Below are 24,744 nucleotides of genomic sequence, written 5' to 3' on the forward strand. Positions count from 1 at the left end.
TAATTTTCTGATGTGCTAAGCACCCAACAACTCCTCAAGATTTCAAATAAGAGTTGTGGGTGCTTAGCATCTTCAAACTTTTGATCAAGACTTTCCTATTTAATTCTGCTTATATTATTATATGGCATTCATTGCTATGGTATCTGACTTCAACCATGAGCACAACTAAACCTATGGCCAGGTCTACTCTTGAAAAGTCTTTGCCAGTAAAGCTATACCAGTATACTACACCGGCAAAACGCTCCTAGTGCAGATGCAGGAGTTGTTCCTGTTCCCACTGAAATGACAAAAATTCCATTGACTCCATGGGATTAACACAGTTTGGGGCTTGGGACAATCATGTATTTATGCTTCTCACCTTCCCCCCCTGCTAATCTACAGACACAGACATCTGAGCTATGGAAGCCAAGGAGTTAATAAACTCTTAGGAAGAATCAGTCCCTGTCACAATGTGTTTTGTACAATGCCTAGCTTAAAAAAATAATGTAATTGTAATGAGAGCGTGGGGCCCTAGAAATAAAAAGACTTGAGGTGTAGGGTTTTGAGCAATATTGAAGTTCAGCTGGAAAGTAAAAGGTAATGGTGTGTGGGGGGGGGGGGTGTGTGAAGAAAGCGATGGGAAAAGTTGCCTTTTCTTTCAAAGGGAATTGTATCATTTTACCCTGAACCTTGTGCGTGTGGGGGAGTGGGGGGAGGGTGAGGAATGAAAAGAGGAATCATCACCCAGAGCCCATGCCTGAACACCTTAATCAGGCAAAACTACCACTGGTTTCCCTGACTTTCCAAAAACCTTGGGCACTCAGATTCCAGCATGATGAGGATGATATCAGCACCCAGATGGATGGGAAGATAATTATGGGATTTTGTTTTTGCACAGTGGAAAGGGGTGGGGAGCCACAGGGTACTGTAAGATCTGCATAAGTTTTCCCATAGTAACTGATAGACGTCCCTACAAGTGTGGTGAAGAATCTGAGCTTTGGGGTGTTTTTCTGAATCAACTCTCTGAACTTTTTAGGAGACATTTAAATTCATTTAAGCAGGAAAGAACCACAATTGGAGGCTTTAGTCCTTTTACCCATTTCTGGTCCACGCAGCGGCATGTCTTCACCAGAAATGGTTTTCTTCTTTTGGGCGGGGGGGTAACTGTGGGGAAGGAATCACTGATAGGAGATGTGGAAAGGGGGCCCCAGAGCATTACCTTGAAACCTGATCCTTCGGTATGTGGAGGAAGGGAAACAAGGTAGCTGAAAACTGGGCGGCGGGAAGCAGCCTGCTGTTTATAAGGGACAGGGTAACGCGAGCACTGAGGTTTCGGAAGAGCAGCGTCTGGGACACACCACACCGGGGACTCTGCCTTGGTTAGGGAGTGAAGGCAGGTGTGGGCACTCCGCAGTCACAGCCGCTCTGGGAGCAGCGGGCAGGTGAGGCTCAGAACCGCTGGGACGGGGACAGTCTCCTGCTGCGGAATCTCTCCCATCCCCCGAGACAGGCTTTACCGAGCTGCCTCCACAGTCACACCCCCCACTCCGGGCAGGAGCCGCCTGGGGTCGGCCCAGGGCTGAGCGATGGGGAAGCTCCAGCCTCTCTGGCGCCAGCGGCGTGTCCGAGCAAACCCCTTACCCAGTCGCTCCGCGCTCCTCGCTCTCCTCCCACGGGGGCTCAGCGGCGCTCCCCGGCCGCCGCACGCGGGCAGCGGGGCACCTTCCCCGGCAGGAGCGGGGCCGCGTCTCTGGGGGCTACGCGCTCCATGGCCAATGGCAGCTCGGAGGGACACGCACCAAGGGAGCCCCGGCCGCTGGGACTGAAAGCAAAGGGATCGTGGCCACTGCGGGGGGCGGAGGTGAAAGTCACCGGGTCCGAGCCTATCCGGGCCGAGACCGGTGTAGTGTATTAAACTGCTCTGGGTAGGACTGTGTTACTGGTAGCTAGGGTTACCATATCTAATACATAAAAAAGAGGACCCTCCACGGGCCCTGGTCCCGCCCATTTCCCCACCCCTAGCCCCGCCGCAACTCCGCCTCTTCCCCGCCCTAACTCCGCCCCCTCCTCCCTCCCACTCCCAGCCACGGGGAAAGGGCTGCCCGAGCGCTACTGGCTTCACGGTTTACCGGGCAGCCCCCAGACCCTGCGCCCCCCGGCGGCGCTTCCCCAGCGCAGCTGGAGCCCGGGAGGGGAAGCGCCCAGCCGGGGGCGCAGGGTCTGGAGGCTGCCCAGCAAACCGTGAAGCCAGTAGCGCTCGGGCTTTGGGCAGCCCCTATGCCTCCGGACCCTGCGCCCCCAGCCGGGCACTTCCCCTCCCGGGCTCCAGCGGCGCAGGGTCCGGAGGCATGGGGGCTGCCCGAAGCCGGTAGCGCTCGGGCAGCCCGGCTCTTAAACAGAGCCGAGCTGCCTGAGCGCTACCGGCTTCGGGCAGCCCCCCCTGCCTCCGGACCCCGAGCCGCCGGAGCAGAGCAGCTGGAGCCGGGGAGGAGAAGTGCCTGGCCGGCGGCTCGGGGTCCAGAGGCAGGGGGGGCTGCCCGAAGCCGGTAGCGCTGGCTCGGGCAGCTCGGCTCTTAAAGTCTGAGAGGGGAGGAGCGGAGCAGAGCAGCTGCGGGAGGGGAAGTGCCCGGCCGGCATTTTCCCGGACATGTTTGGCTTTTCGGCAATTCCCCCCGGACGGGGGTTTGATTGCCGAAAAGCAGGACATGTCCGGGAAAAAACGGACCTATGGTAACCCTATGGTAGCAGTTACCGATAGGTAATGGATTATAAGAAACTGCTATTGGCTTTTTGGCCGCCCCAAGCAAAAAAAAAAAAAAAAAAAAGCCAGAACGGCAAAGCAAAAAAAAAGACAAAAAAACCTGCGGCGCGGCAGGAGCCAGGTGCAGGGAGACTCCCTGCACTGCAGACGTGCCCCGGCTAGCGGGGGCGGGGACGAGAGAAGGGAGGGCGGCCAGGGCTTCAGCGGGGCGCTAACACGCGGCCCGACCAGTGTGCTGCCTGCCGGGAGACTCTGCGCCGCTCCGGTAGTCTGGGAGGGAAGGACGCAGACTGCCAGGCTTGCTGCAGGGCGCTCCCGTCCTCCCCGCCGCCGCCCCCTACAGGGCCGCCAGAGGAGCACAACAAACAAACATACAAACAAGAAGCGGCCGTGCTGCCCTAGGATTGGGCGGAATGCCGGCTCGAACAATCTGCCGCCCCAAGCACCAGCTTGCTCGGCTGGTGCCTGGAGCCGGACCTGGGTAATGGATTATAAGAAACTGCTATTGTAGTAAACTGATACCTGATGTAGCAAATGCCTACGGGTAGCAGTTTCTTGCACTATAATGTATGTGAAATTGCTACATGTAGAAATGTGCTATCTGTAGCAGTTATTTATATGTATAGGTTGTAAGAAACAGCTTTTGTATAGGGTTACCATATTTCAGCAAGCAAAAAGGGGACGGGAGGGGCCCCGCCCCCATCCTGCCCTAGCCCCGCCCCCATCCTGCCCTAGCCCCGCCCCTGCCCCTCCCACTTCCCCCCCTCAGAACCATTAGCCCTCCCCCTGCTCCTTGTCCCCTGACTGCCCCCTCCTGGGACCCCTGCCCCTAACTGGCCCCCTAGGACTCTACCCCCTACCTGTACCCTGACTGCCCCAACCCTTATCCACCCCCCCACCCCCAGACAGAGCCCTGGGACTCCCATGCCCCATCCAACCACTGTCCACCCCCTGACAGCCCCCCCCAGAACTCCTGACCCATCTAAACTCCTCTGCTCCCTCTCCCCTGACTGCTCCGATCCCTCTCCCCACTCCTGCCCCCTGACAGCCCCACTCCCAGAACTCCCAAACCCCCTCCCACTCCTTGTCCCCTGACTGCCCCCTCCTAAGACCCCCCCCAACTACCCCCCAGGACCCTACCCCCTACCTGTACACTGACTGCCCAAAACCGTATCCAAGCCCCCCCCCGAACTCCCGACCCCCAGTCTCTTGACTGCCCCATCCAAAACCTCCCTGCCCCTTCTATGACTCCCTGGCCTCCTTATTGTTGGCCTTCGTCTAACGTCTCTGTGAGCTTGCTCAGGAAGGTCCTGGCAGGCTGGGCAGCAGTGGAGGAGGAGCGGGGGAGGAGTTCCAGACTGCCGGAGGCGATCTGTGAATGCAGGGAGGGAGGGAGGGAGTGCTCTCAGCTGCAGGGGAGAGGAGGGGGAAGTGGAGGAGGGGCTCTCTCAGGCTGTCGGAGCCCCATGTAAGTGGCACCATCCAGCCGGCTGCCCTGTTAGCCCCGCGCGCTCTGCGGGGGTTGGGGCGAAGTCTGGACATTTACAGATTCCCCCCGGACACTATTTTTAGCTCAAAAAGCCGGACATGTCCGGGGGGATCCGGACGAATGGTAACCCTATTTTGTAAAAAGATGCTACTTCCCTCATAGGTCATGTTTTCTAGACCTTATTTTTTTTCCCCTTCTCTGGACTCTCCCCAATTTTTACTACAGTTGAGACCTAATCAGCGCAGAGTAGAGTGGATATCCCAGAGTGATGTTCTGGTTTTTGGAATACATCCCTTTCCAAGGTACTCATATCCAGCTTGTGGTCCACTATGACCCCCAGACCCCTTTCCGCAGTCGTCCTTCCTAGGAAGTCATTTCCCATTTAGTATGTGTGCAGCTTGTTATCATTCATGAACTTTATACTTGTACTCTCTATGCCATTATCTCAATCACAGATTCAGATTTTGAATAGAAACTTATCCAGAACTGATCCTTAGAGAGACCCATGTGTTATGCCCTTTCAGCCTGACTCAGCCCTTTCAGCCTGTGAATCACTGATAACTACTGTCGGAATTGTTTTCCAACTAGTTTTGCACCCATCTTATTTTAGCTCCATCTAGGTTGCATTTCCATCATTTGTTTATGAGACGGTCATGGGAGACCTGTAACACTGCAATCTGATGAAGCTAATTCCTACAGATAGCAGTTTCTCACACCGTAGGTACGTGAGACTGCTCTCTGTAGCAGTTAGCTACATCCGATGACCTTTGTATAGCACTATCATTCAGAGGTTCCTGTTGCACACAGTTCCTGGGGTAATCTTTATGTGTTTGTGCATTCCTTCAATAAGCCATTAACATTGTCTGGCCTCATCTAACAGAGCATAAGAACATAAGAATGGCCATACTGGGTCAGAACAAAGGTCCATCCAGCCCAGTATCCTGTCTACTGACAATGGCCAATGCCAGGTGCCCCAGAGGGAGTGAACCTAACAGGTAATTTATAGATTATAGGACTGGAAGGGACCTCGAGAGGTCATCGAGTCCAGTCCCCTGCCCGCATGGCAGGACCAAATACCATCTAGACCATCCCTGATAGACATTTATCTAACCTACTCTTAAATATCTCCAGAGACGGAGATTCCACAACCTCCCTAGGCAATTTGTTCCAGTGTTTAACCACCCTGACAGTTAGGAACTTTTTCCTAATGTCCAACCTAGACCTCCCTTGCTGCAGTTTAAACCCATTGTTTCTGGTTCTATCCTTAGAGGCTAAGGTGAACAAGTTCTCTCCCTCCTCCTTATGACACCCTTTTAGATACTTGAAAACTGCTATCATGTCCCCTCTCAGTCTTCTCTTTTCCAAACTAAACAAACCCAATTCCTTCAGCCTTCCTTCATAGGTCATGTTCTCAAGACCTCTAATCATTCTTGTTGCTCTTCTTTGGACCCTTTCCAATTTCTCCACATCTTTTTTAAAATGCGGCGCCCAGAACTGGACACAATACTCCAGCTGAGGCCTAACCAGAGCAGAGTAGAGCGGAAGAATGACTTCTCGTGTCTTGCTCACAACACACCTGTTAATACATCCCAGAATCATGTTTGTTTTTTTTGCAACAGCATCACACTGTTGACTCATATTTAGCTTGTGGTCCACTATAACCCCTAGATCCCTTTCTGCCGTACTCCTTCCTAGACAGTCTTTTCCCATTCTGTATGTGTGAAATTGATTTTTCCTTCCTAAGTGGAGCACTTTGCATTTGTCTTTGTTAAACTTCATCCTGTTTAACTCAGACCATTTCTCCAATTTGTCCAGATCATTTTGAATTATGACCCTGTCCTCCAAAGCAGTTGCAATCCCTCCCAGTTTGGTATCATCCGCAAACTTAATAAGCGTACTTTCTATGCCAATATCTAAGTCGTTGATGAAGATATTGAACAGAGCCGGTCCCAAAACAGACCCCTGCGGTACCCCACTCGTTACACCTTTCCAGCAGGATTGGGAACCATTAATAACAACTCTCTGAGTACGGTTATCCAGCCAGTTATGCACCCACCTTATAGTAGCCCCATCTAAATTGTATTTGCCTAGTTTATCGATAAGAATATCATGCGAGACCGTATCAAATGCCTTACTAAATGATCAAGTGATATCTCTCATGACGTCCATCACCACCCTCTGACAAACAGAGGCTAGGGACACCATTCCTTACCCATCCTGGCTAATAGCCATTAATGGACTTAACCTCCATGAATTTATCCAGTTCTCTTTTAAACCCTGTTATAATCCTAGCCTTCACAACGTCCTCAGGCAAGGAGTTCCACAAGTTGACTGTGCACTGTGTGAAGAAGAACTTCCTTTTATTTGTTTTAAACCTGCTGCCCATTAATTTCATTTGGTGGCCCCTAGTTCTTATATTATGGGAACAATTAAATAACTTTTCCTTATTCACTTTCTCCACCTCATTCATGATTTTATATACCTCTATCATATCCGCCCCTTAGTCTCCTCTTTTCCAAGCTGAAAAGTCCTAGCCTCTTTAATCTCTCCTCATATGGGACCCGTTCCAAACCCCTAATCATTTTAGTTGCCCTTCTCTGAACCTTTTCTAATGCCAGTATATCTTTTTTGAGATGAGGAGACCACATCTGCACGCAGTATTCAAGATGTGGGCATACCATGGATTTATACAAGGGCAATAAGATATTCTCCGTCTCATTCTCTATCCCCTTTTTAATGATTCCTAACATCCTGTTTGCTTTTTTGACTGCTGCTGCACACTGCATGGCCGTCTTCAGAGAACTATCCACAATGACTCCAAGACCTTTTCCTGATTAGTTGTAGCTAAATTAGCCCCATCCATATTGTATGTATAGTTGGGATTATTTTTGCCAGTGTGCATTACTTTACATTTATCCATATTAAATTTCATTTGCCATTTTGTTGCCCAATCACTTAATTTTGTGAGATCTTTTTGAAGTTCTTCAGTCTGTTTTGGTCTTAACTATCTTGAGCAGTTTAGTATCATCTGCAAACTTTGCCACCTCACTTTTTACCACTTTCTCCAGATCATTTATAACTAAGTTTAATAGGATTGGTCCTAGGACTGACCCTTGGGGAACACCATTAGTTAATCCTCTCCATTCTGAAAATTTATCATTTATTCCTACCCTTTGTTCCCTGTCTTTTAACCAGTTCTCAATCCTTGAAAGGATCTTCTCTCTTATCCCATGACAACTTAATTTACGTAAGAGCCTTTGGTGAGGGACCTTGTCAAAGGCTTTCTGGAAATCTAAGTACACTATGTCCACTGGATCCCCCTTGTCCACATGTTTGCTGACCCCTTCAAAGAACTTTAATAGATTAGTAAGTCACAATTTCCCTTTACAGAAACCATGTTGACTTTTGCCCAACAATTTATGTTCTTCTATGTGTCTGATAATTTTATTCTTTACGATTGTTTCAACTAATTTGCCCAGTACTGATGTTAGACTTACCGGTCTGTAATTGCCAGGATCACCTCTTTTTAAATATTGGTGTTACATTAGCTATCCTCCAGTCATTGGGGACAGAAGCTGATTTAAAGGACAGGTTACAAACCATAGTTAGTAGTTCTGCAATTTCACATTTGAGTTCTTTCAGAACTCTTGGGTCAATGTCATCTGATCCTAGTGACTTGTTATTGTGAAGTTTATCAATTAATTCCGAAACCTCCTCTAGTGACACGTCAATCTGTGACAATTCCTCAGATCTGTCACCTACAAAAGCCGGCTCAGGTTTGGGAATCTCTCTAACATCCTCAGCTGTGAAGACTGAAGCAAAGAATACGTTTAGTTTCTCTGCAATGACTTCATTGTCTTTAAGTGCTGCTTTTGTAACTCGATCCCCACTGATGGTTTAGCAGTCTTACTGCTTCTGATGTACTTAAAACATTTTGTTATTACCTTTTGAGTTTTTGGCTAGCTGTTCTTCAAACTCCTTTTTGGCTTTTCTTATTACATTTTTACACTTAATTTGGCAGTGTTTATGCTCCTTTCTATTTACCTCACTAGAACTGACTTCCACTTTTAAAAAGATGCTTTTTTATCTCACTGCTTCTTTTACGTGGTTGTTAAGCCACAGTGGCTCTTTTTTAGTTCTTTTACTGTGTTTTTTAATTTGGGGTATACATTTTAATTTGGGGTATACATTTCAGTTGGGCCTCTATTATGGTGTCTTTTGAAAAGTGTCCATGCAGCTTGCAGGGATTTCACTCTAGTCACTGTACCTTTTAATTTCTGTGTAACGAACCCCCTCATTTTTGCATAGTTCCCCTTTATGAAATTAAATGCCACAGTGGTGGGCTGTTGAGGTGTTCTTCCCACCACAGGAATGTTAAAAGTTATTATATTATGGTCACTATTTCCAAGCGGTCCTGTTATAGTTATGTCTTGGACCATATCCTACGCTCCACTCAGGACTAAATCGAGAATTGCCTCTTCCCTTGTGCGTTCCTGTACCACCTGCTCCAAGAAGCAGTATCGAGCAATGTTGTTTCTGCATTTCGTCCTGAGGTGACATGTTCCCAGTCAATATGGGAATAATTGAAACCCCCCCATTATTATTGAGTTCTTAATTTTGATCACCTCTCTAATCTCCCTCAGCATTTCATCGTCACTATCACTGTTCTGGTCCGGTGGTCGATAATAGATCCCTCATGTTATGTTCTTATTAGAGCATGAAATTACTATCCATAGAGATTCTATGGAACATGCTGATTCACTTAAGATTTTTACTTAATTTGAAATACAGAGACACATTTGAAATACAGAGGCATGGTCAATATTTCTAGCCTCAGATACAAATGTTACATGCATACAGGTTGGATAAACACAGTCAGTAGGTCTTGAATTTTGCAATGATACCCTACATCAGCCATCTTGCATAAAGTATATATTAGCTATGTCATATCCATATCATAAGCATATTTTCATAAAGAATGTAGAGTATAATGTCACACCCCACATGTATGTTTGTTGATCTGCAAACAGTAAAGGAGCATGCACCTTTGGGTGCAAACGCTCATGACAATAGTGCAGAGCCATGCAAGTTCCATGATTCTATGTGAGATGGCAGACAGTGAGGAGGGCCAGGCAGGTTAGTGGGTTTAGAAAAAAAGGTGTAAACATTATGTATACATTTATGTATGGGATACATATAAAACTAGCGGATGGTTAACAATGCATTATAAGAAGTTGGATCCCCTGGCCACAACCACCCCGTCTCACCTGTTTGGTACCCAGCATACACTGCCAAAACAAAGCTTCCCAAAATACAGTGGGATATCTATTTCTGGTGCACCTCACTCTAACTTTATACAAGTGCTTCTGGTGAGTACTCTGACTGCTGAGACAAGGAGTCCAGGAGGCATGCACACAAGTGACGTAGTGACTCTATGCTGACATCAGTTGAGTTAACCCACACTTAAAGTGTAGATATGGCCTTAGGTATATTAAATGTTTGGGAGAGGTAACAGGAACTGTATGAGGGTAGACTAAGATTCATTCAGGTGTTTAGGCTCAAGGCATTGGAACTCGCCTTACTGCACCCTACAGGCTCAAGAACAAAGAGGCACATAAAAAGATATCATTTACTTATTAAAATTTCTTGACTCGAGGGTGTATAACTCATGCTGGGCAGGAGCGCCGCCGGCTTTTCTGCCGCCCTAGGGGGCGGAAGGTCCCGCCCCGAAATGCCGTGCCCCCACAGAGGTGGCAGAAGGTCCCGCCGCCAAAATACCGCCACGGTCGCCGCCCCCCAAATTGTAGTGCCCTAGGCAACCACCTAGGTCGCTTAATGGGTTGCTCTGGCTCTGATGCTGGGAGTGGACAATGGGATGGTTCAGTGAGTCATTGCCTGGACTGATCTTTCCCAAATTAGCACCTGGCATTGGCCACTGTCACAAGACAGGATACTTGATTAGGTGGACTATTGGTCTGACCCATGATAGCAGTAATTACAATAGATTTTTTTCCAGGGAAAAAGACGTTATAGGAGATAATATACTGCCTTTATTGAATATTTGAGAATTAAGTTGTAAACAATGGCATGCAGAAAAACACTAAGGGCTAGACTGAGAGGCAAAATAACGGTTGCAAAAATGCAATCCCCATTGGTGGATTGACTCAAAACAAAGTTTTGACACTAGGCCAGAAATTCAGTCAGCTCTAAAATGAGAAGAAAAAATTAAATTTAAAAATTCAGGGAATTCAGGGAATCCCAGCAACAGATAAGACAACTGCTAGGAGACTCTATGCAATCAGATACTATGCTGGCAAGTTAAAGCGCTCTAACTTGCTGGCTCAGGGGTGTGAAAAATCACACACACAACCCCCCCCCACACACCAAGCGCAGCAAGTTTGAGCGCTTTAAAGCGCTAGTGTGGACAGGCTCGGCTCCCAGTGCTCAGAGCTAATCCCGTCATCGAGGTGGATTACCAGGAGCATTGGCACCCGCGGCAATGTAGTGTAGACATAGTCTCAGTAGGTTAGATCAGACAAAGAGGAGTTGCATTGATTAGGCATTGGGATGCCTGTGTCTTTAAGAACCCAGCCCTGGGAAGCCGATGCTGAGAGGTGCTGTCTGTGAGAGGGGAAATAAAAAAAGCCCCTTTACCCCCCACCATTTTTGCAAACACGGGTGTCACAATGCCACTGAGGTAACTGCTACCCCTCTGCCCCTGCCTGTGCCAGGTTTTGCCCTGTGACACCCTCTGCCAGAGCCTCACTCCTGTGCTTAACTCTGCCTCCCACCCCGATCCCTGATTTTCCCTTTAGCCCCTCTCCTAATGCTGCCTCCAGCTGCTTGACCCCCCCTGACCAGTACATTTCCACCCTCTGCTCACACCCTGGCCACCCCCCTCCTCCGATTCGCCCTCTTTGCCATTTTTTAACCCCTGTCAAAAGCAGACCGCAGAATCTTACAGCTAAAAAGGGCAGGATGAAGGGCAGTGGCTTCAGCAGATGTACCCCAGGGCTCCGGCAGCAGGGCTCTGGCGGTGATTTAAAGGGCCCAGGGCGGTAGCGGGGCGGCCGGGAGCTCCTGGCCCTTTAAATCCCCTGGGAGTCCTGGAGGCCTGGGAAAGCAGGAGGAAGGCTATGAATAGCTTGGATTTCCTGCCATGTGGGAGAGAGCAATTGGGAAGCAGAGGGGAGAGCAGGTCTGCCTGCAGTCTGCCAGCACAGCACTTCCAGGCCCAGCAACTGGTCTAACTTGTAACCCCAGCCTGCAGAAAAGGCCTAGGAGCGGACAATACTCCTGTCACCGCCTGCCAGCAACCGGAGGAGATACCCTGTCTCTCCTGCCATTCACTGCTTCCAGCCTGCCTGCCCTGCAGCCAGCCCACACCAGATCCGGGGTTTTAGAACCCATGGGTTCCAAGCTTTAAAGACTGTCAGCACTGTCAGAAGGGAGTGGGCGGTTAATCCATATCCAGTGATCCCTAGGCAGGACCTGCTTTCCTGAATCAGTCTCCTGACCACTCAGCCAGAAATGGAACTGGAGGGGGTATCCTGTATTAGGACATGGCTACACTTGTAAATGTAGAGCGCTTTGAGTTAAACCAGCCTTCGGAGAGCGCAGTAGGGAAAGCACTGCAGTCTGTCCACACTTCAAGCACACTGGCGTGGCCACATTTGCAGCAGCATTGGGAGCGGTGCATTATGGGCAGCTATCCCAGCATTCAAGTGACTGCAACGTGCTTTTCAAATGGGGGCGGGTGGAGTGTGACAGGGAGAGTGTTGTATGTATGTGGGGGGAGAGAGAGTGGGTTTTGGGGGTATGCTGTCTTGTAAATTCAGACAGCAACAGACACCATCCCTGTAGTGATTCCAAAACAATGAGAAGAGTGGCCACTTGACTTAAGGGGATTATGGGATGTTTCCGGAGGCTGATCAGAGCGCAGTAATGCAACATCCCGTTCACACTGGCGCCACAGCGCTCCAGCGGGGGCGCATCAAACGTTATTCCACTCACCGAGGTGGAGTACCAGGAGCGCTCTAGCTGCGGAGTCATAGCGCTCTACGTGCCTTGCCAGTATGGACAGGTAGTGAGCGAGGGCACCCGTGGCTGCTTTCATACGCTCTAATTCGCAAGTGTAGCCAAGCCCTTAGAGTTATATGGGCAGTTAGGTTCTAATTTTGCACCATGAAGGCACATTGCATCTGCGGAAGGATTTTCATCTACCTGGATCATGAAGACCTGCACTGCTAATTCCCAGTATAATAAGGTGTGTTTCTAACAGCATCTCCTTACCGGCCTGCAACATGTCTCCACATGCACCACCTGAGATGTGGGGGACAGACAGAACTGGGTGTGGGAAGAGACACTTTTGTTTAGGAACATTGAGAGAGTGTGTGGTCATATGACCTACCATGCCTCTTGGCAGAGCCTATAGTCATTACAAAGCATCATTGATCTCTAATCATTTTAATCATTTAATATTTTCACTGATTGTCTATTTCTATTTGGTCACGTCCTTACATAAAGTTTATAGTTATTGTTTTTAATGTGTTTGCTTGTGTGAGTTTGAATTATTTGTGAGTTCAAGTGCTGTAGCCACAGCCTTAGTGTGGTTATCCCTTGTCTCACTGGAAGCAAGGCCAAGTAGCTAGATCCTTTAGCATATGAGTAGGGGGAGTCAGGAACCTACCAGCAGCACAGTAAAATGAGCCCAGGGTGACCGAAACTTTGAAACTGTCCAAAAACTGTGAGGTACCCCTCTCCTGTTTGCACTGCATTCAGGTTCTAAACCAGCATTGAAGGGGGGGGGGTTACATCTCTATTTTGTTAAATAAACTTTTGCTTGTTTTCACTATAAATGTATCTAAGTGTCGTGTGTTAAGCAAAGAGGTGATCTGAGCTGGAACTGGTAAGCTGGGGTGTTTTGTTCCTTTCCAAACAGCAAATCTGTAAATACTGTGAGTTTGCAGTGGAGCAGGGGCTTCACACTCCAGGGAGAGGCTCGGAGAGCTCAGGGGTTGGAATGTGCCTATCGCTAACCTGTAAAGAGACAGCAGGGCCTGCCTAGGCCTAGAGGGGAGTGCTTGTATTGCCTGTGGCCACTGGAGTTGGGGAGCTGACCTCCATCAGGCACAGACAAGGCTTTCTCGTGCTAAGGGCAGGTGGCCACAGTCCTGAGTACCCCCAGGAAGCAGGCCGCATTGTTGTCCTAATTTTTAAAAATGAACATGGTTCTTTAGAAAAGTAATTTACCCTGATTGTAAAAGTAGTATGTAATGATAAATATTTTTTCTTCCCTAGGAAAAGTTGTTGAAAGGAAACAATAAAGAAACATAAACATATCTTAATGTGAACTCTTTGAATGGCTATTGTCTCTGAAAGGTTGTGCTGTTTCCTTGTGTATGCAGATTTTACCCAAAGTGATTTACTTCTGCAAGTCTAATAACCATACAACAGAATAACACAATGAAGGATGATTTCATAAATTACAAAGAAAAGGAACCACTTGATCCTAGTACGTTTTTCGGTTATTTGTTTCTTCTTTTGAATGTTAGGCTAGTTGTTGGAAGGATGTACTCCATTGCCACAAAACTAAGCCACATTTTGAATCTTGTCTGGTAGCCATGAGGGATTTCTATGGAAAAACAGATCAGCCCTACCATCGTCCTCCACAAATCATGCTACTCTGGCTATTAAGCTTTCTTCTGTGGTGTGTTTACCCAGCGAGTATGGACGCTTCTTGGGGAATCTATGTGGAGGAAACAGCATTCAGAAAATATTCTTAGCTAGCACTGAATACATGTATTCTCTTTTAACTTAGGCTTGGTCTACACTACCCCTCTAATTCGAACTAAGGTACGCAACTTCAGCTACGTGAATAACGTAGCTGAAGTCGAAGTACCTTAGTTCGAACTTACCTTGGTCCACACTCGGCAGGCAGGCTCCCCCGTCGACTCCGCGGTACTCCTCTCGCCGAGCTGGAGTACCGCAGTCGACGGCGAGCACTTCCGGGTTCGACTTATCGCATCCAGACTAGACGCGATAAGTCGAACCCAGAAGTTCGATTGCCAGCCGCCGAACTAGCGGGTAAGTGTAGCCAAGGCCTTAGTCACAGAACTGGCTGGGCGTAGCTCTGTGTGGCATTTCTACCAACTTAAGTGACCTTGGTGTGCCTAGTGAGGCACTCTAACTTAACAATAACTAAGGCTCCCATCCTGCGAGCATTTATGCACATGAAAAGTCTCATTGAGTTTCAGTGTGGCTGCTCACATGCCTAAAGTTATTTACATGCATCAGAAATGGGGCCTAAATGTGCAAATACTCCACTATGTGAGTCAGGAACCAGTTAACTGCATTTGAATTGTTCTATAATCAAAACAAACATAATAGTGTCCTGTAAGTCTCTACAAAGGTGTTCTAAAAACCAGTGTTGGAAAACACAGTAGTTATAGTTCAGGTTGAGATAGGATAGACAGCTGGTGTGTTGTGACCATCTTTTATCCTATAGTTCACATTCACCTCACTATTCTGTTCTGAATCCTCTGCCTGTTTCTTTCATCCACTTGTTATTTCTCATCTTATTCCTTGATTATAAACTCTTTTGGGCGGAGATCCTCTTTTTTTTTGCTTGTGTTTGTACAGTCCTAGCACAGTAGGGTTGAGGGCTGTACGTACTACTGAAATACTGACAAATAATAAGATGTCTGTTCCACCATAAGGCCCCCATCCTGCAAAGACAAAGGCCTGGTCCACACCTAAAAGTTAGGTCCACCTAACTACATTTCTCAGAGGTGTGAAAAGTTCATGCTCTTGAGAGACATAGATAAGCCGACCTAAGCCCCAGTGTTGACACCATTAGGTTGACAGAAGAACTCTTCCATCAACCGAGCAGGTGGATTCACTAATCCCTTCCATCATTGTAGTAAGTGTATGTGCTACAGAGAGCACTTCTAGTGTAGACATACACTTAGGCATACCCTCAGTTTTTGCAAGACTGAGGACCAAGTTAGTCTTTAATGACTTCCCTTAAAATTAGTTTTTTTGGGCTGAAAATGATGTTTGTTCTCAGCTTGGGTGTTATCTTTGGGGAGGAAAAAATTTAAAGTTACTGAGCTGTTTCAAGAGCATGAGAAAAAAATGTAGTTTTCCTGCTTTAAAAAAATCAACTGTTTTGATAATTCAGAAAGGGATTTAAGGTGCTTCATAAGAAGCTGATTTAAAAGACCTTACTATTTGTGAAAGCAAAACCTACTTTCCCCTCCACAGAATCTGCAAGGAATGGCTATGGCAATCCTACTTTCCAACATGATGAAAAACCTGAGCAAAATGACCAATTACAGAAGAACAAGAAAAAGTAGGGGTTCCTTGATCTTAATACACTGTTAAATTTCTTGTCCTGCCTTTCAAGAAAGGGCCTGGATTAATTTTGCATTCATCTCTTTAGAAAGAAAAATGAGAAGTCAAAGGAAAAGATGGTTGGCATTTTGAAATTGGTTAGTGCATAGTTTATTGGTTTGATTTATATTTCTCATTGTTCCTTTTCTTTGCCTGTTGTACGTTATGGTGACAGACTAATGTGCAACCACAATACTGCATTTCGAAAGGGAGGAAAGAGGTCTGTGCAAAACTTAGTATTGCCGCACAGCCATTTTTGTGCGTTGATCTCAGGCTTCCCTCTTTAAAAATATGGCCTGTTGTGCAAAGTTCCCCCACAGCTAACTGCCAGTGCTTGATGATGTTTCAGCACTAGCACCATGACAGAGTGAAATTCACCCATGTTAAGGACTGAAGTGAAGCATATGCGGTAAGTAGGGCCTTGCCCTGGCCTCTCAACTGGAGATAATTTTATAATATCTCATGAATTATCCAGGGAAACAAGTGCTGTGTTTTCCTTAAATGTGATAACTGCTACATACCCGTTTCTATTGGTAGGCAGCAGCCAAATGTTTGTCAACTACCTGTTCTTGTTTACATTTTAAATGCACTGAGTAAATATGTGATGTAGTAGAATGCACACAGAGAGGCAGTGAGTTGCACAGGTGATGTTATCACTTTGTGAAAAATATAAGATATACTCTTTTTTCTGCAGATTAGGGGATTCATCCTGCCATTCTGCCAACATGTCCTAACTCCCTCAATAAAAACTGGCCTAAAACTGTGTGTAAGCTTTTTCAAAGTGCATCCGAAATGTTGTGTTTGCCTTCACATTATCTAATTCATTGCTTCATAATGTGTTTTGGGATACCCAAATCACGAATGGTGCTATGTAAAAACAAATCCTATTCTATGTGTCTTAGGAGGGTATTGTCACAATTATGTGAATTTTTCAACCTTCAACTAATACCTTTTTCTTTATATTCGTGTAGTTTGGGTATGCCGATTGGCTGGATATCATTTTGATGATAATAGGTTTGATTGCTGCTGTTGCAAATGGAACAGGGCTGCCACTTTTATTCATTGTCATTGGAGAGATGACAAACAGATTTGTGATGATTGGCCAAGCAGTAAATATGTCTTCAGGTAAACAAACTTTGTTCAACTTCTGAAAATATTTGTTAGAGTCTCCTATTTACTGGATTGGCAGAGGTTCAGGATGGAGTGCTGCTGTGGTGTTAAAAGCCATGAAGAGCATAGTGAATTCTGAGGAGTCCTTCCTTTTTACCCTGCTGTATAGTACAGTAGCAAACTAGACACTTGATAAATTACAGAGCAGTACATTTGGTAACTATAAAATGATTTACTACTTTCTATAGCTTATAGTTAATCCATGGAATTCACTGTCCCATGAGGTCATCAAATCAAGTTCTGTGATTGGATTTTTAAAACAACAAAATAGGACCATTAATACTACTTTGCGTTTAAGCTAAGCTTATGATAAGGGAAATCATAACTTACCCTAAAATATATGTGCTGACACCTGGAAGGGGTATCCCATTTCTCTCTGGTCTGAACAGTTTTCACCTTTGGTTAGGTGCATTATTAGTGAAATTTACCTTTTTGCAGACAGCCAGCAGAAGGCTGAGCCACCACTTGGACCCAACTTGGGCCCAGTTTTGAGTGGAACCTAAGTGGTGCATAAAAGTCAGACTTATGGTGTCTGTATGGGTGAATTTTGCCTTGTGTCAGGTAGAAGGGGGAGTTATCAACTTCTGAAAAATCAGATATTGGCCACTGTTGGAATCAGACGGTCAGATCAGATGAAGCTATGATCTGACCAGTTCCCTTTGACGTAGTGAGCTAAATCCGTGACATCACTCTTCAGTGATCTGAGCTGACTCAGAAGTTTGCCCTGTTTGATCCTCCACTGGAAGGATGATGGCCACCATGAAAGTCATAAATCTATAGAGCGGTTGCAGGGAGTGTAGTGTCATGCAAAACACTGATAAGATTATGGCCTTAAACCGCCATAATTTGTGTTATGCCTGTTCTAATAAAACTGAATATTTTTTTGTTACAGTTAATCTTTCAGCTGTGATGAATTGTAGCTCTACTTGTCCAGCAATTCCAGGTTTGGATATAGAAGCTGAAATGACCAGGTAAGAACCTCTGCAATTATTTCCATAAGAATAGCACAGTGTAGTTTCTATATATTTTTTGTCCATTAGGCTGTAAGCCAAATTTGACCCTCAATTACATCCCATTGGCTTCAGCAGGGTTGAACATGACCTGATGTGTCTAACTTGTCTTGCAAGATGCAATTGACCACATGGACTTTTACTGTTTTACTACAGGTTTGCCTACTACTATGTGGGTATTTCCTTTGCTGTAATGATACTGAGCACCATCCAAGTCTGGACATTTTTGACCTCAGCTGCAAGACAGACAGCAAGAATCCGACAAAAGTTTTTTTTCGCAATACTTCACCAGGAGATGGCTTGGTTTGATACCAGCCAGATTGGAACGTTGAACACCCGACTGACGGAGTGAGAAGGCTCTATTTATCTATGCATCAGGAACATGAGCCAAAAAGAAGACTGATGTTTACCTTTATAGAATTAGCTACAGGGATTTTCCAGGAAACCTTTTTAACTAAGACCCAAAATATTACTGCTGTCTGAGGGAGGAATTCGTTATCATTTTTCACTTCATTTTCAGAGTTTCAGTGACATTTCCATTGCGAGGACTTATCCTGTGAAATGCAATATCTTACTCCTCTGACATTGGCTTTGTAGTATCTATGAGCTATTTTGCAAACTACTGTAGATAAACAGCTCTGCTGTCTCCAGCTAGTTTACAAACACTGAAACCCCTGACACTGTATGAAATGAAACTGCACTCATAGTTATGGGCACTATGTTATCATGTTGAACCTGATCCAAAACCAGTTAAAATCATTAGGAATCTTTGGATCAGGTCCCTTGTGCAGGGATTCAGAGGAAGGTATGATCAGGGTATGAAGAGTTTCTCCAGATTTAATTTTTGCAGGGAGGGATATGCCCAGTTTTTGGAAGATGTGAATCCTGAAGGGAATGAGAGAGGCTTGAATTTCACCAATTCTAGCTCCCACATATGTAACTAGCAAGAGAAAATTAGTGTGACACACAATGGTTTTCCAAATAATAATTTACTAACACTGTGCTTGTCACTGTATAGAATGCAAAATGGAGATATTCCTTGCCTCAAAGATCTTAAAATCTAATAACAAAATTGAAAAAGATAGGATACATAGGGGAACTTGGAGGAAAAAGTAATGTAAAGGTTTTGGGGGTGAATTTTTGTTTTTGTATGGATTATTCCTTTTGGATATTGCATAAATAAATTGGGTCACGTGTGAATGAGCAGGGGTAGCAATGGCAGAAGTCTATCTAGAGGTTACATCACAGAAAATGAGTTGTGATCTGCTAGTTCCGAGCCCCACAAAGAGCTGTTCGGTACCCATGTCCAAAATTCCTACTGCCCAATGATTTGAACAGTTAAACCTCTGACAAGCTTTTCTCCAGCAAAACAGAAAAATTTGTGAGGAGGAGGCATTCATCAAAGTTAACAAATCTCTTTTTTTAATTAACAGTGACATTAACACCATCCACGAAGGCATCGGAGACAAGTTCTGTATATTTGTACAATTCTTTGCCACGTTTCTGACAGGGATTGTTATAGGATTCGTCTACGGGTGGAAACTGACTTTGGTGATTTTGTCAGTTAGCCCTCTCCTTGCTGCAGCAGCAGCAGTTGGATCAATCGTAAGTGCTGGGGGAAAACAAATAAGAATTCTACTTCTAAAAACAGATTGAGAGGGAGTGAACCCCAAAGCAACATGACCCCAAAGTTTGGAGAGCAGCCCTTCTCCTACTCCACTGGCTCCTGCCCCAAAATTTGCAGAGCTCTGTCTACACTGAGCATCAGCAGGCAGGCATTGGCATGCCATCGAGGCCTGGACTGCTTCCAGTCATCACCACTCACCACATGGGAAGAGGATGATCAGCATTCATCAACTGTGACCACATTAGTAGATATTGCTTGTAATGCACAGAAAAATTGATAAAGTGTTTCCATTTATAGGTTGTATTTTGTTTTCTTTCCCCCACCCAAGCAATGAAAATGGTGGAGGAAGAAACAGGATTGTGACCTATAATTAAGATAGCTAAGTTATTTACATGGCCTCCATTACTATAGTTTCTGAGTGCCCCACAATCTTCATTGTATTTAGCCTCACAACACCATGCAAGATAGGGGATTCCCATGTTACACATGAAGAAGTGCAACACGGAAAGAAGTTACTTATCCGAAGTTGCCCAGGAAAACTGTGTTGGAGTGGGGACTTGAATCCAGGTCTCCTAAATTCTAGGCTCTTTCCTTAAGTGCTTGATCATCCTTTATATCTGTACATAATTTACACCACTTAAATAGATTGCAATAAAATACTTTCCCCTCCCCCCATCCTCTGAATTTTCCAGTTCCTGGCATCCTTCACTACAAAAGAGCTGACTGCTTATGCTAGAGCAGGAGCTGTGGCGGAAGAAATTTTGACTGCTATCAGAACAGTTGTTACTTTCAATGGACAGATGAAGGCATTAGCAAAGTGAGTTTTTTTTAACAAATATTGATTGTACATAATATTTGGGAAAGTGATGTGGTTATTTTAAAAAAATCAAAGATGATCCATCAGTTTATCCCCCAGACAGCTGAGAAGTTCAGATGAAGATAAATATGACAATATGGAAGGTGATGTTTTCTGTCACCCATGAATATTTGCAATCACTCAATTGACCTACATTATGGAGGGGCATTGTAAGGCCCAATTTCCCTCTGACGCTAACCTGAAGTTGAATTTGGAAGCTGAAGCTATAGAAAATGCCATCTTCTCTAAGGCTCCAGTCCAACAAAGCACTTCTGCAGATACTTTAAGCACATGCACACTCCCACTGAAATCATTGATTAAAGTGTTTACAGTTAACTGCGTGCTTTACTGGATCATGACCTTAGGTAAAATTGCCTATCACTTTCCTATGTCATCGACTTCAAGGGGGCTACCCACATGCTTAAAGTTAAGTGTATGCTTAGTGCTTTGGAAATATACCTCTACTTGATCTAATCTGAACAGCACCAATGATATATAGTGTATGTGGAAGAAATTAATTACACATCATTTTAGGATCCCTTCACTACTGCGCAAACTGTGCCATTCATTTTTGGGGCTTCCCACTTTTGGTCAGGGCATTTTTGTACATATGTGTCGAGAGGTTCCTACAAAGCTTCTGAGCATGCCATTGAACAATAAAATGATATGTACGTCCTCCTGAAACGTTCTGAGAACATTGCTGGGCTGAGCGGTTCTTTCTGTAATGCCCTTGAGAAGCTAAAGGGGATTAGATAGCTAATGAGTGAACAGAAGCTGTTACTGATTGATGGAAAACCATAAGCTTGTAAAGGAATGGCAAGGAAAAAGAGTGATTTTTTTTCATTAACTAACTGTTAATCTTTGTTCTTGTCTCACAGGGGTTAACTAGCATAATATCGTGCTTAATTTGTATTTGATTGCTTGCTATTGTCATATATCTTGGTAACTTAGCTTATGAGAATAGTTCCTGGCTTCCAACAGTGTTCAGCAAGAGCGAACTACTGCCAGGTTGTGGAGTCAAAGGGGATTCTGGCTTCTGTTTACTTGTTTGGTTTTATCTAAAGCAGTTTTTCTTCAACAATTGAGTGAGCACTAATTCTTACATTTGAGAGCTGATATTCATAGAATCCTAGAAATGTAGGGCTGGAAGGGACCTTGAGAGATCATCAGTTCCAGCCCCCTGCACTGAGGCAGGGTCAAGTATACGTAGGCCATCTCTGATAGGTGTTTGTCTAACCAGTTCTGAAAAACCTCCAATAATGGGAATTCCACAACCTTCCACGGTAACACATTCCAGTACTTAACTATCCTAATATTTAGACAGCTTTTCCTAATATCTAACCTAAACCTCCCTTGCTGCAAATTACCCTGATTATTTTTTGTCCTGTCTTCTGTGGATATGGAGAACAACCGATCACCATCCTCTTTGTAACACTCCTTAGCATATTTGAAGACTGTTAGCCAGGTCCCCGCTTAGTCTTCAATTTTCAAGACCAATATGCCCAGTTCTTTTAACCTTTCCTCAGGTTTTCTAAACTTTTTATCATTTTTGTTGCTCTCTTCTAGACTTTCTCTAGTTTGTTCACACCTTTCCTAAACTGATACACTACTCTGGCAGAGGCCTCACCAGAGACAAGTAGAGTGGAACAGTTGCCTCCCATGTCTTAAATGGCACTCCCCTGAGTGCACCCCAGAATATTATCTTTTTTTCACAAATACATCATGTTGTTGGTTCATATTCAATTTGTGATATACTTGAATTCCCAGATCTGCAGTACTACTATCTAGCCAGTTATTCTCCATTTTGTATTTGTGCATTTGACTTTTCCTTCCCAATTGTAGTACTTTGCACTTGTCTTTATTGAATTTCATGTTGTTGATTTCGTGCCAATTTTTCCAATATTACGTAAGAATGGCCACATTGGGTCAGACCAATGGTCCATCTAGTCCAGAATCCTGTCTTCTGACAGTGTCCAGTGCCAGATACTTCAGAGTAAATGAACAGAACAGGACAATTTTTGAGTGATCCATCCCGTCATCCAGTCCCAGTTTCTGGCACTCAGATATTTAGGGACATCCACAGCATAGGTTTCCACCCCTGACCATCTTGGCTAATAGCCATTGATGGACCTAGCCTCCATGACCTTATCTAATTCTTTTTTGAACCCAGTTATACTTTTGGCCTGGCAATGAGTTGTTGACTGCATTATGTGAAGAAGTACTTCATTTTGTAAGTTTTAAACCTACCACCTACTAATTTCATTGGGTGACCCCTGGTTCTTATGTTACATGAAGGGGTAAATAACAGTTTTCTATTCACTTTCTCTTCATTCATTTTCTAGACCTCTGTCATATCCTCTCTTAATCATCTCTTTTCCAAGATGAACAGTCCAGTCTTTTTAATTTCTCCTCAGCTGGAAGTTGTTCCAAGCCCCTAATAATTTTTGTTGCCCTTCTCTGTACCTTTTCTAATTCTAATATATCTGATTTGAGATGGGGCAACCAGAACTGAACACATTATATGAAGTGTGGGCATACCATGGATTTACACAGTGGCATGATGATATTTTCTGTCTTAATAGCTATCCCTTTCTTAATGGTTCCTAACAATTGGTTAGCTTTTTTGACAGCTGTTGCATATTGAGCAAATGTTTTTGGAGAATTGTCCATGATGTCTACAAGATCTTTCTTAAGTGGTAGCAGTTAAATTAGACCCTGTCGTTTTTTATGTATAGTTGGGATTGTTTTCCAATGTGCATTACTTTGCATTTATCAACATGGAATTTCATCTACCATTTTGTTGCCCAGTCACCCAGTTTTGTGAGATGCCTTTGTAGCTCTTTGCAGTCAGCTCTGGACTTAGATATGTTGAATAATTTTGCATCATCTGCAATTTTTGCCACCTCATTGTTCACCCTCTTTTTCATATAATTTATGAATATATGAACAGCACAGGTCTCTGAGCAGGGTCCCCAAAGGATCTGTAATTTATCTCTCCCTGCTGCGAAAACTGACCATTTATTCCTACCCTTTGTTTCCTATCACTCTTATCCCATGTCTTTGCTTAAGAGCCTTTGGTGTGGGACCTTGTCAAAGGTTTTCTGAAAGGCCAAGTGCACTATATCAACTGGATCACCCTTGTGCACACGCTTGCTGAAACTCTTAAAGAATTTTAGTAGATCGGTGAGACACAATTTCCATTTACAAAAGCCGTGTTGACTGTTACCCAACATATCATGTTTATCTGTGTGTCTGATAATTCACTCAGAACAGCCACGGGCCAGATCCTCTGTTGATGAAAATCAATGAAGCTGTGTTGATTCACACGATCTAAGAATCTAGAGAATTTATTTTTATGGCAGAAAACCCTAGAAGCATGAAAGGAAGCTAGGGAAATTAATGTCATCTGGGTAAATACCAAATTTAACATTTTATCATCTGTTTTCAGATATGATGTTAACCTAGAGAATGCTAGGAAAGTTGGAGTCAAAAAATCCATTACCACCTACACATCTTTGGGTTTCACAGAGTTTATTTTATTTGGAGCCTTTGCTCTTGCATTTTGGTACGGAACCAAACTCACCGTGGAGGAGAAAGAGAATTATGACCTCGGATGTGTGTTAATTGTAAGTACAGCACAGTATAGTCTGATTAGCTGAGGCAAACTTTTTAAAAATGGTCTATAAATTACAGAAAATGCTTTGTTGTTTAAGTACCACGTAAAAAGATCTATAATTTCTACTCAGGCAGAAAGTACCCATCTGACTAAATGTTAAAATATGTTTAATATAAATCAACAAAGATGTTGAATCTACATATTTAAGACCTCAAAATTCCTAAACAAATATCTCATTTGGTCACTGTCATGCTGTCTGGAGTGGTTCACGACCATGAATGCCTATCTCAGGGCAGGCTGTCAGAAAACAGGGCAGACACCCCAAACTGGTGGTGTGTTCTATAATTAGATTTTACCAAGCCAGTAACAAATGTGAATTCCGGGATCACTATACCAGTCTTACCATGGAGTCACAGACAGACTCTCTAGTATATCTTGCCACCCAGACAAACTTGACTTCATGATAAAGGGTCATTTACACCAAAAATCACACCACATTCAGGTTGCTTCCAGTCCCAGAGTCTAATCACTTACCCCAGATCAATTAGTATCCTAGATTTTATAGCAAAGACAACGCTGGTAGACAATTCTATAGTAAACTAACTAAAGGTTTATTAGCTAAGAAAAGGTAATAAGAGTTATTGAGAGATTAAAGAAGATAAAATATATGTACAGATGAGTCAGTCTATAATTCCAAATGGTAGCAGAGATGTAGTGATCTGCCGGTTTCCCAAAAGTCTCTCAGGGTGACCCAGAATAACTCATGGAATCTCTATCTCCATGTTCATTTATTCTGCCCTGTTAGAATCCAAACAGTGTAGAGATGAAGGAATTTTCCCTGA

The 24,744-nt window shown here is 44.6% G+C and overlaps 1 protein-coding gene across 7 annotated transcripts in view; it reads left to right on the forward strand.

The window, feature by feature from the left end:
• Window positions 1-1,226: 1,226 nt before the first annotated feature.
• LOC135981324 (ATP-dependent translocase ABCB1-like) overlaps window positions 1,227-24,744 on the forward strand; it is an 85,191-nt gene continuing 61,673 nt past the window's right edge. For 2 of the 7 annotated variants that reach the window (XM_065583298.1, XM_065583299.1), the window contains exons 1-10: window positions 1,231-1,421; window positions 13,637-13,743; window positions 15,495-15,582; window positions 15,673-15,721; window positions 16,595-16,748; window positions 17,686-17,764; window positions 17,960-18,151; window positions 19,237-19,408; window positions 20,123-20,247; window positions 23,735-23,912. In XM_065583298.1, the coding sequence (XP_065439370.1) occupies window positions 13,695-13,743; window positions 15,495-15,582; window positions 15,673-15,721; window positions 16,595-16,748; window positions 17,686-17,764; window positions 17,960-18,151; window positions 19,237-19,408; window positions 20,123-20,247; window positions 23,735-23,912 (1,086 nt within the window). In that variant the 5' untranslated portion in view covers window positions 1,231-1,421; window positions 13,637-13,694. Of the gene's footprint in view, window positions 1,422-13,636; window positions 13,744-15,494; window positions 15,583-15,672; window positions 15,722-16,594; window positions 16,749-17,685; window positions 17,765-17,959; window positions 18,152-19,236; window positions 19,409-20,122; window positions 20,248-23,734; window positions 23,913-24,744 lie in introns of all 7 variants that reach the window. The other 5 variants (XM_065583297.1, XM_065583296.1, XM_065583300.1 and 2 more) reach the window with 5 other exon arrangements.

This window comes from Chrysemys picta, chromosome 2, assembly GCF_011386835.1.
Source record: "Chrysemys picta bellii isolate R12L10 chromosome 2, ASM1138683v2, whole genome shotgun sequence".
Lineage (NCBI taxonomy): Eukaryota > Metazoa > Chordata > Testudines > Emydidae > Chrysemys > Chrysemys picta.